The following is a 13,733-nucleotide window of genomic DNA, read 5'->3' on the forward strand; positions in this document are numbered from 1 at the left end:
AACCTTTCCAAGCCCGACAGCTTTTTCTGTAAATGAGGTACTTTGGGACCTAGATCCTCCACAGGTTTTCATATCTAAGCTCATCTCTTCATTAGCTGCATAAATGTACCATGTATTCGCCTAGTTTCATATTAGCAAATGTTGTGCAAACCTTAGCCTATCTACCATGTTCCTTTACATGCTGTAGCAGGGCATTAAACACAACTAAAATGCCACAACTAACACACCAAACATTTATTTTTGTAACCTCTGGATTACAGTGCTTTCATTTTTTATGTTCCCTGGGCATAATGTATACTGCCTGGAATGGAGAAAAGGCTGAGAGGGAGCTATAACTGGTTCATGACTTCAGAATAGCAGCAGCCCCTTATATATGTGTACACGGCCAACAGTAAACAGACCCTTTACTCAAGCCATATCAATGAGATTCAGTCACCGCTGCTAAAAATACTAACAGATTCTGAGAACGAAAATAGAGCACAATATTGGTTCCAACTGGGAACTGATTTACTGTGAGGCAGGAGAAGCCCTTGTGAAATAAATGGGCTCAGGATCGTGGGCCTTGAAAAATAACCCCGTACAAACAACTTCATTACTGTATGAGCCCAATTTTCAATCTTGCTCACTTTAAATCATTTTCATGTAGGTGCTCTAGTTGACATTAACCTCATAAATTCTTCTTTATGAGCCTAAGTGCGAATTTGAAAGTGGCATGCATGCAAAAATGTAGTCACATGGAAGTGCTACATGGAGACAAGGGGACGCAAGAGAAACGATCCAGAGCGGCAGTGAACTTTTTTGTTTGTTTGATGGGATTATTTCCTTTTTCTGTTCACATAATTGCATTAAATAACCACACTGGTATCAGTAAATTCTTTTCTTTTTTTAAAATAAGTTTTGTGAATTAGAGTTTATGATTAGGTATAATTCACCTTTGGACTGCAGGAATTGTAATTGCTTAGCAAAAACAAAGGCAGGAGTTTACTAAGTGAGGTCATGTATTGAAAGTAAATCTATTTATTCCCTTTGTTCTATGGAGCTGACAAGTTATCTCTGCCAGCACATTTTCAGCGGTAAGCATTTAGGGTGGCAAGCCAGCCCCCCTTCTTTGTTCTCATAGAGAAGGGGGAAGTGGCAGGAATGAAAAGCTAATTTTGCTCTTCACTGAAGCAGGGAGGATCAGGGACAGTGCAATGTTAAACTGCTTCCCTATTTCCTGTTTGGCAGGCATCTGAGGGATAGTCTGATGTAAAACATCTCTCAGGCAGACATCCAACACAGCTTTCCATGAGCAAATGAAATTTGTGTTTTTAACCAGTTGTTTTCTGACTGATAAGGCAGCAAAACAATTTCCAAGAAATCAAACAACTATCGTGTTTGCTACAGCTTTATTTTATTTTGACTAATTCGCTTCATATGTTGCATTCAAGATGTTGTGTCAACTGTGATGAAATGCAAAGTTGACAGCTTGGAGTTAACTTTTTTTTTTTAACCTGGCAGCTAGACACGAAGAAAATGCTAGACAGTATTTTTTCACTAAACATCACACATTTATAGGATTTGTTACCTTTCTTTTCTCTCAAATAAAGTATCCACACACACACACACACACACACACAAAATCTTGTATATAAAGGACCTGATTTTAGTGTAGCACCATTAAAAATATGGAAGAAATGTTCAGTCACTCAATCCAGCAACAACAAATTGCCGTGCGTCCATCGCCACAAACTGGAAGTGGCCAGAAGAGGGGGTAGGGTGGACCTTTGAGTGTGGGGGAACACCCCCCAAACGCAAAATGTTTGTTGCCTGCATATCCATTTATATCAGAGCCTGTGTAGTATGGAGCATAAACACTTAGACTTAGCAGATATAGATTCAAACTTCTGCCAACCAGGCTAAAGATATGATATGTCCTCTAGCATGCATAACTATTTCTTTTGGCCCACTGCTGCTTCTGGTGAAAAGGGTTTCATCGATCTTTGAAGGACTACAAAAACCTGATGACTGTGAGAAGTGTGTACACAACATAGACCTTTACTCATCTATTACAATGACTTCAGCTGTCTGAAAAAGATACTGTTTCTTGCTGTGTGCCCACATGAAGTTATGTTTCCATCACTATTAAGCATGTTCCTTTTTCTTTTCTAAGCGGAGTGTTGCAAACCATGTATAGGATCAGTTATACTTAAATCACTCTTGGCCCTTTTATTAATAATGGTCTGGATTCAAGTAACCCATTCCACCAGCAGAAGCCGGTACAAGGACTCCCTTTATTGCAGCAGTCTTCCCCTGGGAGAACTGTGCGGAGGGAGGAGAAATACGCTGAATTTCACAAAATGGAAAATTATTTGAGAGGGGTTTTGTTCTTAATTTTATTATATATTTTGTGTTTTTATCTTGTGAATCTTGTGAGTTAAGAGCAGTATACAAATTTAACAAATAATAATAAATACTAATAATAATCTGCAGAACATGACAGTTTCTGCAGTTATATTTAAGGGCTGTTGTTTTTTAAATGACACAAAATTGGTTCATGTAGCTTATGTAAGACAGAAACAGGATTAAAGATGATCTTAACAGAGGTGAATGTAAAGTTCTGCATTTGGGTAGGAAATATAAGATGCATAAATGTAGTAGCAGGTGAAACCTGACTTGACGGCAGTTCATACGCTTAGCAGATCACAAGCTAAAAAATGAGTCAGCTGTACAATGTGGTGGTTCTCACGTTGGGACGTTCCTTTATCTATCTTTGTCACTAGAGGGCCAAGTGACCTCTTTGGCTAGGAGTGTCTTCTACTAGCTTCAGCTGGTATGCCAGAAGTGATCATTCCTTGCCAGCCTCTCTTATCACACCATTGTGGCAGGCCCACACCACTGGCCCATGGCCTGCCACTGGTCTAATTAATACCAGAGATCCTTAAACTCCTGCCTATCATTGTTTCGCCTAGCTGGTGAAGTACAGGCCAGTAAACCTATGTTGTGTAAAGGTCTGCCCCTTCTGCTGCCTTCCTGGTCCAGCTTCTAATTCTCCTGATTTCAGATCTCTGCCCAGATTCTCATTCCCTTTACAGAGTTTGGCCGGTAGGTCTGCATCTCTGCCGCCCAACTTTACTAGCCCTGCCCATGCCAGCAGCTGCACATCTCTTTGCACATGCTTCTTCCAGGCACTGAAGACTTCCAATCCACCACACCTGCTGCCTCTCCTTTCTTTTGCTCTCTGCCTGTTGGTGAGCCTTAGGACCCACTTCTGCTACCCTGAATGTGGTTCTTTTATACTTATGTGGGTCACCTTACTTAATGTTGTCCCTTTAACATGGACTTTTGCAAACTTTTCATGTTGGTGACACACTTTTTAGACATTCATCATTTCACAACACAGTAATTCAGTTTTACAAGCAAACCAGAGGTTAAACTAACCGCTTCCAGCCCCGGGAGGAGTGCGGGGAGCGTTCGCATGACACCACTTACACACTGCAGCTGACACACTAATACGTCGCAACACATGGTTTGGAAAGCTCTGCTTTAACACTTGGCTTCCCAGCAGTCTCTCTTCCTTCCTGGGCTGATCAATGGTTTCTGTGTTGCTGTTGCTGCTGCTCCGTCTCCACACATGATAAAAACAAGTTTCATGAGCTATGTTATTTCCTGCAGAAAAGCAAATGAACTAGTGTCCTCAATCTGGATATTTAGTACAATAGTAAAGTAGTACAATATACAATGGTACAGTATTTTTATCTCACAGTTATTCCAGAGTTAAATGAAATAATAGATGTGAAGGCATTTATAGTCTTTATTTACTTCGTTTGAAACTTGAGTGTTTTCTTTCTTTTTAAAAAAGGAAACTTGTTTGTTATTAATAGCTTATATACTTCAGCAGCGATAATAGGATACCCAAATGCATGCGTGCATAATAAAATTTCCCTCTCTTTCCAGACACACTGACCACCCAAATATAAAACCCCATAGTGAGTCCATAATCAAAAGCAATAATTGTGTTTCAGTTTCAGAGAAGAAAGCAGATTTAACTTATCAGACTTCAACATGCATCGTCTATGCTTATGAAAGCTTTCATATTTATGTCGCTGAAGCATACTTTTCTGCCTAACCAATTTTGGATTATTTAAAGCTAGGCCTGCCAAAATTTGGAATGGTTTACTTTGATCCTTAGTTCTTAATTCAGCTGACAAGAATAGTCCATTTATTTTTGTGGCCTATTTATAAGCATCGAAAGAACTAGGAGCAATGGATATCGAAGAAGATTGGCTGGGACAAAACAGCTTAATACCTCCATCTTGTCTTAAATGCAAGATTGCTATTAAGTTCCTTTTTTAAAAATTATGTTACCTGTTTAAACAGCAACAAATTATTTATTTATTTACCGCTTAATTCCAAAATGGGCTTCTCTAAGTAGATTACAAAGTTTTTACAAAGTTGCATAAACATTAAAATATAAGCATCCAGATATTTTTTTTAAAATGCAATAAAACAAACCCATAAAACAATGTAGCAATTTTACCATAGTTGGCAAAATCAATAAAATACAAAGGAATCTTTCTCATAGAAGATACAACATGGTTTAAAAACAAATCATGAGGAAATGTTCAATGACACAGATCAGGGCCTTGGGTTGGGGAGTTCCCTGCTACTATCCTGGATAAGAAGAATCTCAACAATTAAAACTAGGAATATTTTACTTCCACTGCTTTTGATGGGTCTACTCCAAGTAGGACTTAGCTACAACCTAGTACTATGTTTATTTTACCCTTAGACCAGAGCTTTCCAAACTGTGTTGTGACATGTTATTGTGCCGGCTGCAGTGTGTAGATCTGTCATACGAACGCTCGCCGCACTCCTCCTGGTGCTGGAAAGGGGTTAGTTTAACCTCCAGTTTGCTAGTAAAACTGAATTACTGTGTTGCGAAATGATGCATGTCTAAAAAATATGTCACCAACATGAAAAGTTTGGAAAGCTCTGCCTTTGACCCTAAAACTTGCCTCTAGGTTAGCTTAAGAACTACGTGTTAGATACAGATGTGGAAATACTAGTCAGTTTACGAACAGCTTCAATGTACCACCTGGAATGATTATCATTATCCATCCAGTGGCGGACATACATTTTTGGAGCCCTGAAGCTTGAACTGTTACGCGGGCCCCTTCACAACCAGCAACATTCTCTGGGTAACCACTGTTATATTCATCAATGGGGTTGTTCCATGACATATCACCAAACCTTTACAACACCTGTGCTACTGACTCTCAAACTTTGGAATTGTAGAAATATATACAACAACAACAAATCACTTTGAGTTGTATGATTCAGATTGGGTCTACTACACCCCCAAAATTGTAAGCATTGTGGACTAAAGTTGCTTCTGGGGGCCCTCCAGGATTAGGGGCCCTGAACATGAGCTTCATTAGTTTCATAAGATCCGCCTCTGTATCAATCATGTTTTGGAATGAAAGCAGAAAACAAATGAAGGACATTATCTCTCGATATCCAGAACATGGGAAGCCGCCTTCTGAATTTTTTTTTAAAAATGGAGTGTTTCATTGGCTGTATTGTTTGTATTATGATTTGGTACGGTTGGAATTGATTTGTCATTAATTGGAAGGTTTTTAATTGAAAATGAATAAAAAACATTTTTTTTAAAAAAAAGAAAGCTATAATGACAATATGCAGCTATATAGCACATTTGCATTATTGAAATTTTTTGGAAAACTTCGTTGCTTATTATGTTGCACAAGCTATCATGCAATTAGTTGTGTACTGAACTTTTACTTAACAACAATAATAGAAACTTTTCTCCCTAGCCCCTGAAAATATGGGTTTGCAGTTTGTGGTTTATCTGCAGAGAGCATAATCACAAACCTGGGTTTGGACGTCATGCTAGGTCAAACCACGCAGCAGCATGCAAAAACAACCGGGGCAGGGGAGCAAAACTGCTGCAAGCTCTTTTCTGAGGCCTCACATGCTCATGCAGTCCTGCTAAGCCATAGTTTGGCTTTGCATGAGAGGCAAGCCAGGCCACTGTATTTATCTAGGAAGAAATAATTAAATCATACAACTGTAAGCCCTCCAGATCTGGCTGGGCCCAAATATGAATGCAGAAAATAAAAAAAATGCTAGAAAAACATAGAATTTTTCTGGCATTTAGTGCATTATATTTAACCCTGAAGCATTGCCTATGCATAACTTTTAAAAAGCACCGTTCTTATTTTGGTCGAGTTGGTACATTTGCTATTTGCATTTTATTGACCTATTTTCTTAAAGCTGAAATAGTGAGCTCTTGTACTGAATTGTATATTGATAGAGTTAATGTATGAGTAAATCAGCTGCAAATAGCCATTGAGTTAGTCGTGAATGAAATGGTTCACTTGATTCACCATTGAATCCAGTATTTTAAGCCTTTTGCAAATTCTTAGCGCTGGTTTTTAAAAATAAAATAGTTGTGTTGCTTTAATAGAAAATATTCATGTTCCTGCAATGTTACTTCCACTGACAAAACTGATAACACAACCTTTTCATATTACAGGTATTTTTTGAAGTCGTAACTTCAGGGCACCAAGGATATCTAGCCATAGATGATGTGAAGGTTTTAGGACATCCATGCAGTAAGTGACTGAGCATTATAATTTGAAATTATTATGAGATACTGTTGAAAGGTATGCATCACTGCTGTTCCCAAAGTGTGCTCCTTGATAAAGGTCCTTTCCAGCTCTGGGGAAGCTCAGAAATCTTGAGACCGAAGCCCTGATCGGCCACTGGAAGAAGCCCCACACTCTCTAAAGCAGGCACCCCCAAACTCAGCCCTCCAGCTGTTTTGGGACTACAACTCCCATCATCCCTAGCTAACAGGACCAGTGGTCAGGGATGATGGGAATTGTAGTCCCAAAACAGCTGGAGGGCCGAGTTTGGGGATGCCTGCTCTAGAGACTCGAAGCAGTTATTGAGTATAAAAAAAGAAAAATTAAATACAGCCCTCAAAACGTTTCATAAAATTTGGAAGAGTGTAGATTTCATAGTGGGACCACATTCTGATCACCAGCTTAGTTTGGCAGCTGTAAATCAGGAGGAGGAGGGGGGGGAGAAGAAGAAGAAGAAGAAGAAGAGTAGGAGTTTGGATTTGCTATCCCACTTTATCACTATCCGAAGGAGTCTCAAAGCGGCTAACATTCTCCTTTCCCTTCCTCCCCCACAACAAACACTCTGTGAGGTGAGTGGGGCTGAGAGACTTCAAAGAAGTGTGACTAGCCCAAGGTCAGCCAGCAGCTGCATGTGGAGGAGCGGAGACGCGAACCCCGTTCACCAGATTACGAGACTACCGCTCTTAACCACTACACCACAGGAGAGCTCATTCTTGAATGTGGATCCCCAAATTCTTCAATGGTCTGTAGCTGGAGCAGCACCCTGTCCTTGCTACACAGGAAGCATGCAATGTATAGCCTTGTGTGTCAGTTGCAATCCCATTGAAAAACATTTGTATGAAATTACCGGTATTAGCTACCTGATACAGTTTTCCTAATTAAAATTAAAACAGGTCTTTTTTTCTTTTGTCACAGCATGGTTGATGCTAATCTTTAGCATATCCTTTTCTTTGGTGCCTTTACTCTTGTTGCCATTGTTTCAAGATTTGTAGCATTTTAATATGCTACTGAATGACATTTTGTGCAACGACTGGATTGTATCAAACTCTGCTGTTCCACTTGTGCAACAGACTTCTGCTGGTACAATGGAAGTTCTGCTTCTCCCCCATTTCACATCCTCAACATTTGCTCCAGAGGGTTGTGAGATGTGGAAGTGGGGTGGCAAGGAGGAAGGGGAAGTTGCGTTGCATAAGTGGAACCACACTTACGCCAGTGTTAGGTGCAGCCCACTGCCATTTAATTACATGCAAAGCAAAAATACAAGTAAAAGTAAATGGAAAAGTTAGTTACTGATAGATTATCACACGTGATTGTGACCATGCACATAGGTGTTAGGCAAACGGTTGATGTCCACAGTCTAATGTAGAGCTAAATGAATTTAAGCCAATGTACACCTTAGTCTTTGGTAGATTGTGCCATGTATAACAGAAGCTAGAGCTATGAGGAAGTCCAGAACAAGTCTGGACCTGGTGTGCCTTTATGCAACCTTAATTTCTGATGACTTGCTTTACATCAGCTTCTTGCATATAGGATTGCTCCCTAAAACAGTATATCATGCAATTGCTCTAAAACACATTTCCTATATACCTATAAAACACCTGGCTTAAAAATAGTTTTCTTGACAACTTTGTACAGTTCTTGTCTAGTAGCTAGTATAAATATCTGCTGTGGTTTTGTTCAAAATATCAATTAAATTTCAGTCTAACCTTTATAAACATCGAAACGTTTTATCGAAGGCTTAGTAACCTAATATAATTTCTTCAGTAGGAACAATAAGCTAGCACCTTTATATTTTGTCATATCCTGGATTCTTGTAAGAAAGTAATATTAGAAATGTAAAACAGCCTTATTATATTAGGCACAATTAGAGTCAGATATTTTAGTACACATTTTGGGACGCTTAAGGAAATATTTAAAATGGCTGTCAGACAGATGAATTAATTAGAAAAATACAATGCTAATAGCATGTTTCCCTCCTCTCTTTATTCTCAACAGCCAGCACACCCCATTTCCTGCGTGTCCAGAGTGTAGAAGTCAATGCTGGCCAGTTTGCTACTTTCCAATGCACTGCCAATGGCAAGACCATTCCAGGAAATAGGCTTTGGCTACAGGTGAGCATTTTCCTCTTTTGTTTTCTGCAGTACAATGGCATGTGTAACATACATCATATTTAAGATACGTTCAAAACAACACGTTTAAAATACACTGATGCTGGCATCGAAAGAAAGACCATATACACTTGGAAGAAAGCTTCATGGGTAGTGAGAACGGCTGCAGTGTTAAGAAGTGAAACCTAAGCTCCAAATGTGGTTCTCTTGCTCATGTGCATGCCTATGAATAAAAAGAACAGAAAAAAACTATTATTGTTAATAACGAACCTTGAATGTTCGCTTGCAGCATTGCTAATTGATCTTTTCAACATGTTATGTTTGGGGCTGCCTTTGAAAAGTGTTTGGAAGTTTCAGCTGGTCTGGAATGCTGACTGGGGCCGGTCACAGGGATCATGTTCCTCCATTGATCCAGCAACTGCGCTGGTTACCAGTCCCTTTCCAGGCACAATTCAAGGTGCGGACAGTGACCTATAAAGCCCTATATGGCTTGAGCCCAGGCTGCTTGCAACGTAATACCTTCCTATATGAACATGCCCAGGTACAATGATCCTCAGGTGAGCACCTTCCCTCTGCCCCATCAATATCAGAAACACAGTTGATGGTGTCCACAGAGAGAGCCTTTTCTGCGGCAAACAGGCCTTTGGAAACAAAGGTACAGGCAATGCAGAGCACGGGATGCTATAAATGAAAACGGTAATTTAATTGCTAGTTCTAAATGTGTTTTGGTGTATTTCAACTATTATTTTTAACCATATCGTTTTTATTACTTTGGGGCTTACTGTGTGAGTAAGAGATGTGAGCAGCTAACACTCCCACCCAATGCCCTTACCAGGTTGCAGACACATTGCTCATCTGGAGGTTGGAGAATACTGATGGTGTTGAGCTTAGATGGCTGTCATTTGTCTCATTTGTCGCAGTGTAAATGCATGGTGGGCTTGGATGGTGCAGCCCCATTGTATTGTGGTGTGTGTGTGTGACTGAGGAACAAAAAGTGGAAGTACAAAGCTATAAGGAAGTTGTAAAGAGAATATCACATTGTAATGTATACTCTTGTCCATTGGTATTAATACTATATTGTACTCCCCTTCCCGAAATTACTGGAGAAGTCAGTATCTCAGTGAAATGCTTAAAAAGCAATGTGGAAATTCACTGTTAGTGGAGGAAAGTTCTCATAGCAAATTACTTTCCTCACTTTGTTGTGAAACATATGTTGTTTTTGGAGTTTGGACAAATTTGTCCCTTCCTCTTTTCACTTGCATTTGGAAAAATGCACCTGATCCTTAAGGATGTAGTGCAGTTCATCCACAATAAAGCATAGCAATGGTGCTACGTATTTATTCCCTGACCCTCTAAAGAATAGATGGGGAACCTGTAGTATCTGTGCCTGTACAAATCCCATCATCCCTGACCATCAGCCATGGAAACCAACAACATGTGGAGGGTTTGCCATCTCTCCTACTCCTTTTTCAGATTTTAAAGTAATTTCCCATGATAGAGGTCTGCCATAATGGATAACAATCTGACTTTGCCTCCATCCAGAAACATAACATTAACTCATACGGAAATGCCTAAAGAGGAGACCAGCTTATTTAATTTTAGAAATTCATAGTGCTTAGATCACCCAGTGGTTGGGAAAGGAAAGGGGGGGGGGGACCCAAACCAAGAATAGCTACATGGTAAGTCATCCTAGGTAATGACTTTAATCTGCTCCTGTACCTTTTCAGATGAACAATGAATCATGAGATTTGATTATAGCACATCAGGTAATGTGAAGACAAATTGTCACTAACTGCATCCATTTAACCTTAGGTTAAAGTCAAATGAAGGAAATCATGAGCATAATGCAGCTGAATGCAATATCTGTTCTTTTTCTCTTATTGTCACCATCGTTTAAGTTTAAAAGGTCATTGGCTAGATAGTATGCACCAGGAATGAAACATTCTCATTAGCAGAAGCTTCAGTGTAGGTATAATACAAAAATAAATTCAGTGATACCCCAGAAGTGATGTTTACAAATAACAGATGCTGCCCATCTGTTTTTGTTTATTGCATTTGTGGGCAGCATAGGTTGTATCCATTTCAGTATTAAGTTTAAATTGGAAAACTAAACAGATATGATTCTAATGCAGGCTGCCTTAGAATTTATATATCCTGTAATATAGTTCACACACATTAATGAGAGAGAGAGCATTTAGCAAATCACCCAAGTACAATCACCATCTTTTTTTTTAAATGTAAGAACTGCCACTACAGTGGCATCTAACAAAACCATCACATTATGCAAGGATTTCTGCCTGCTCTCTGTGCAAACTATTCCAAAATGTTGGGAGAAAACCCAGAAATGATTTGTGCAGGAAGAGAAAGTCCCGTTGTTCAGGCAGAAGACTTTGCACTAGTAGGAGTTTTTCACTGGATACAACATGCTGGGCTTTACTGGATGTTTCATGGGGAACCTTATAATAGAGTGCTGAAACAATTCAGTTGTACTGCCCCCAAAGATGTAGACCCATAACACTTTCCCTCTCATATTTATTTTTCTGCTGGTTTTCAATCACCGTACACTGTGTTTGCTGATTTCCAGTGCTTCATATATGCTAGAGTTCAGTTATGATAGTATTATGGATCATGTGAAATGATACTAAAGAAGATTGCCTCAGAGAATGTGTCAAATTATTTATGCTGTATGACCATAGACTGCTCAGTCCCAAGATTGAGGAGCATAACTGGGCAAAAGCTTCAACTACAGCATTTATTCTTTCTCCCTTGGTTTCTTATTTCTTATATTTAGAATTTAGAAAATGGTCAGTCCGGTTTTATAGTAATCCCTTGTGTTATCTCGGGATTTGGTTCCAAGGGTTACATGTTTATGCAAAAATTGTGTATAGTGAAACGCTTGGAGCTGTCCCATAGCTGGTGAGTGAGGGGGAGACGCTTGGAGCTGTCCCATAGCTGGTGAGTGAGGGGGAGACAGAGAGCATCCCCAGCACTTCCAGAGTTGGTGTGTGTTGAGGAGGCCTTGTCCATAAAGTCAGGCCAGGAGTTTAAAAGCTCTTTTTGCCTTTTGTCCACTTAAGTTTAGTGGTGCAGAGAGAATTTTTAAGCTCTGGGCCTTGCTTCCTAGATAAGGCCAGCTTACCATACCACCTCTGGAAAGCAAGGGATGTTTGTGTGAGATCTCATGAGAGCACCCTAAAGCCTCCCAGAACAGTCGCGATGAGCAGAGTATTGCCCAGCAAGGAAGGTGGAGAGCTTCAAAGCTCTTTTCACACTGGTTAACCCCAAGTGTACCCAGCACAAAATGAGTTTCTAAGCTCTCTGCCTTGCTTACGACTTGACCTGCATAATTTCAACCAGCCCACCTTCAACTGCCTATGGTTGAAATCATGAAAGTCAAATGCATGTAGGATGAGGGAAATTCAAAAACAAACAAACCTGGCTTTGCTCCTTTTTCAGTGGGCAATCCTATTGGCTGTGAGGCCTGGAAGACCTGATCCCTGCCTTGCAGGCCTTTTCCTACCTGGCCTGGGAGGGTGGGGCCATTACTGACTCCAGCTACAAAAGCCGAGGCTGCTGTATACAGAATTTTGGGCTGGGGTATTGTTCAGAGGGTTTTGTTGGGAAGGGATTGCTGTTACTCTTGTTGCTGTCATTTTTTTTTTGTGTGTGTGTGATTTTTAAAATATGTTGTAAGTCATCTTGAGCATGGTTTGAACTTTGAAAGCCTGGCATACAAATAAAATGGATGACTGAAGTCAGGCATAGGCAAACTCGGCCCTCCAGATGTTTTGGGACTATAGCTCCCATCATCCCTAGCTAACAGCACTAGTGGTCAGGGATGGTGGGAATTGTAGTCTCAAAACATCTGGAGGGCCGTTTGCCTATGCCTGATTGAAGTGATTGAAGATCCTCTGGGCATCTTAAGATACAGCAGATCTCGGTCTGACCAACTGGAAGATTCCCAGCTCACCCAGACTCAGTCAATGTTTAGTCCCCAACACTGACTCAGCCAACATGCTCATCATGGCTCAACTGGGGCTCACTTAGCTGAGCAGAAACTGACTGAGCCAAGTCCAGCATAAGTACTTCAAAATGGAGCATTCCAGGAGTGGAACCAGAGAGGGGAGACTTTGGCTGGATACTGAGTCAATTCAGCTCAGTCATGTGACCTGGCAACCAAGCATCAACACTATTTAAAAGGCTTGTTTTCCCAATGCCAGGCTTAGGCAGAGTATGATCAGCAATTGCTGAATGGGTTTTGGATCTGGAGTAACTTTATGCTGGTTTACTTACACAGACTTCCTTTACCACTAGCATTTTGTGTATAGGATTGCTTTCTTAGCCAAGCAATCCTTGTACAAGGAGGACTTTTTGTTCATTAGATCTGATAATGAAGGGAACAATTAATTGGTACTGTGTGCGCTTTTACTTCATGGATTTACGTACTAAAGAGTTCATCACTCCAATATTGCTAGGTAGGTGAATTTTTATTATTATTATTGCAATACTATTTAAAGTTAGTGTTGCCACTTTTACTACGTCTGCTGATAAAAGTTACTGAACCATCTTTCCATGGCTTGTCAGCCTGTCTGAGCTTTTCTTTCTTGCTACTACTTTGAAACTCTCTAGTGGCCTGGTGGCTTTACTATTTATTTCATATTGCAGCCTCCACTTGCTTTAATACACTGCTGTTTATTTAGTGTACGTGACCATGAGAAGTGAAAAGGCTCCACTTAGTAAAGAAATGAAGAGCAAAATCAGTTATAAAAGAATGTGACGATTAGTGAACACCATTAATCTGGCATCATATTCATGCTTAAAAATTTACACAGAAAAAAGAAGGCTGTCAAAACCACAAAAGTGTTTTGTTACTGCAGAGGTTGCATAACATAAAGCAAGATTAATGATTAAAAGAACTGCATGGACTCCATATCTGAGGGAAGTGAATAAGAAATAAGTGTTTTAATAGTTTTGCATT

At 39.9% G+C, this 13,733-nt stretch overlaps 1 protein-coding gene across 27 annotated transcripts in view; it reads left to right on the forward strand.

The window, feature by feature from the left end:
• The window catches only part of PTPRM (protein tyrosine phosphatase receptor type M), a 395,597-nt gene that overhangs the window by 142,817 nt on the left and 239,047 nt on the right, over window positions 1-13,733 (forward strand). For all 27 annotated transcript variants that reach the window (XM_083518504.1, XM_083518498.1, XM_083518477.1 and 24 more), the window contains exons 4-5: window positions 6,536-6,614; window positions 8,643-8,758. In XM_083518504.1, the coding sequence (XP_083374630.1) occupies window positions 6,536-6,614; window positions 8,643-8,758 (195 nt within the window). The remainder of the gene's footprint in view (window positions 1-6,535; window positions 6,615-8,642; window positions 8,759-13,733) is intronic.

Source organism: Podarcis liolepis (assembly GCF_965112155.1).
Source record: "Podarcis liolepis genome assembly, chromosome: 8".
NCBI classification, from domain to species: Eukaryota; Metazoa; Chordata; class Lepidosauria; order Squamata; family Lacertidae; genus Podarcis; species Podarcis liolepis.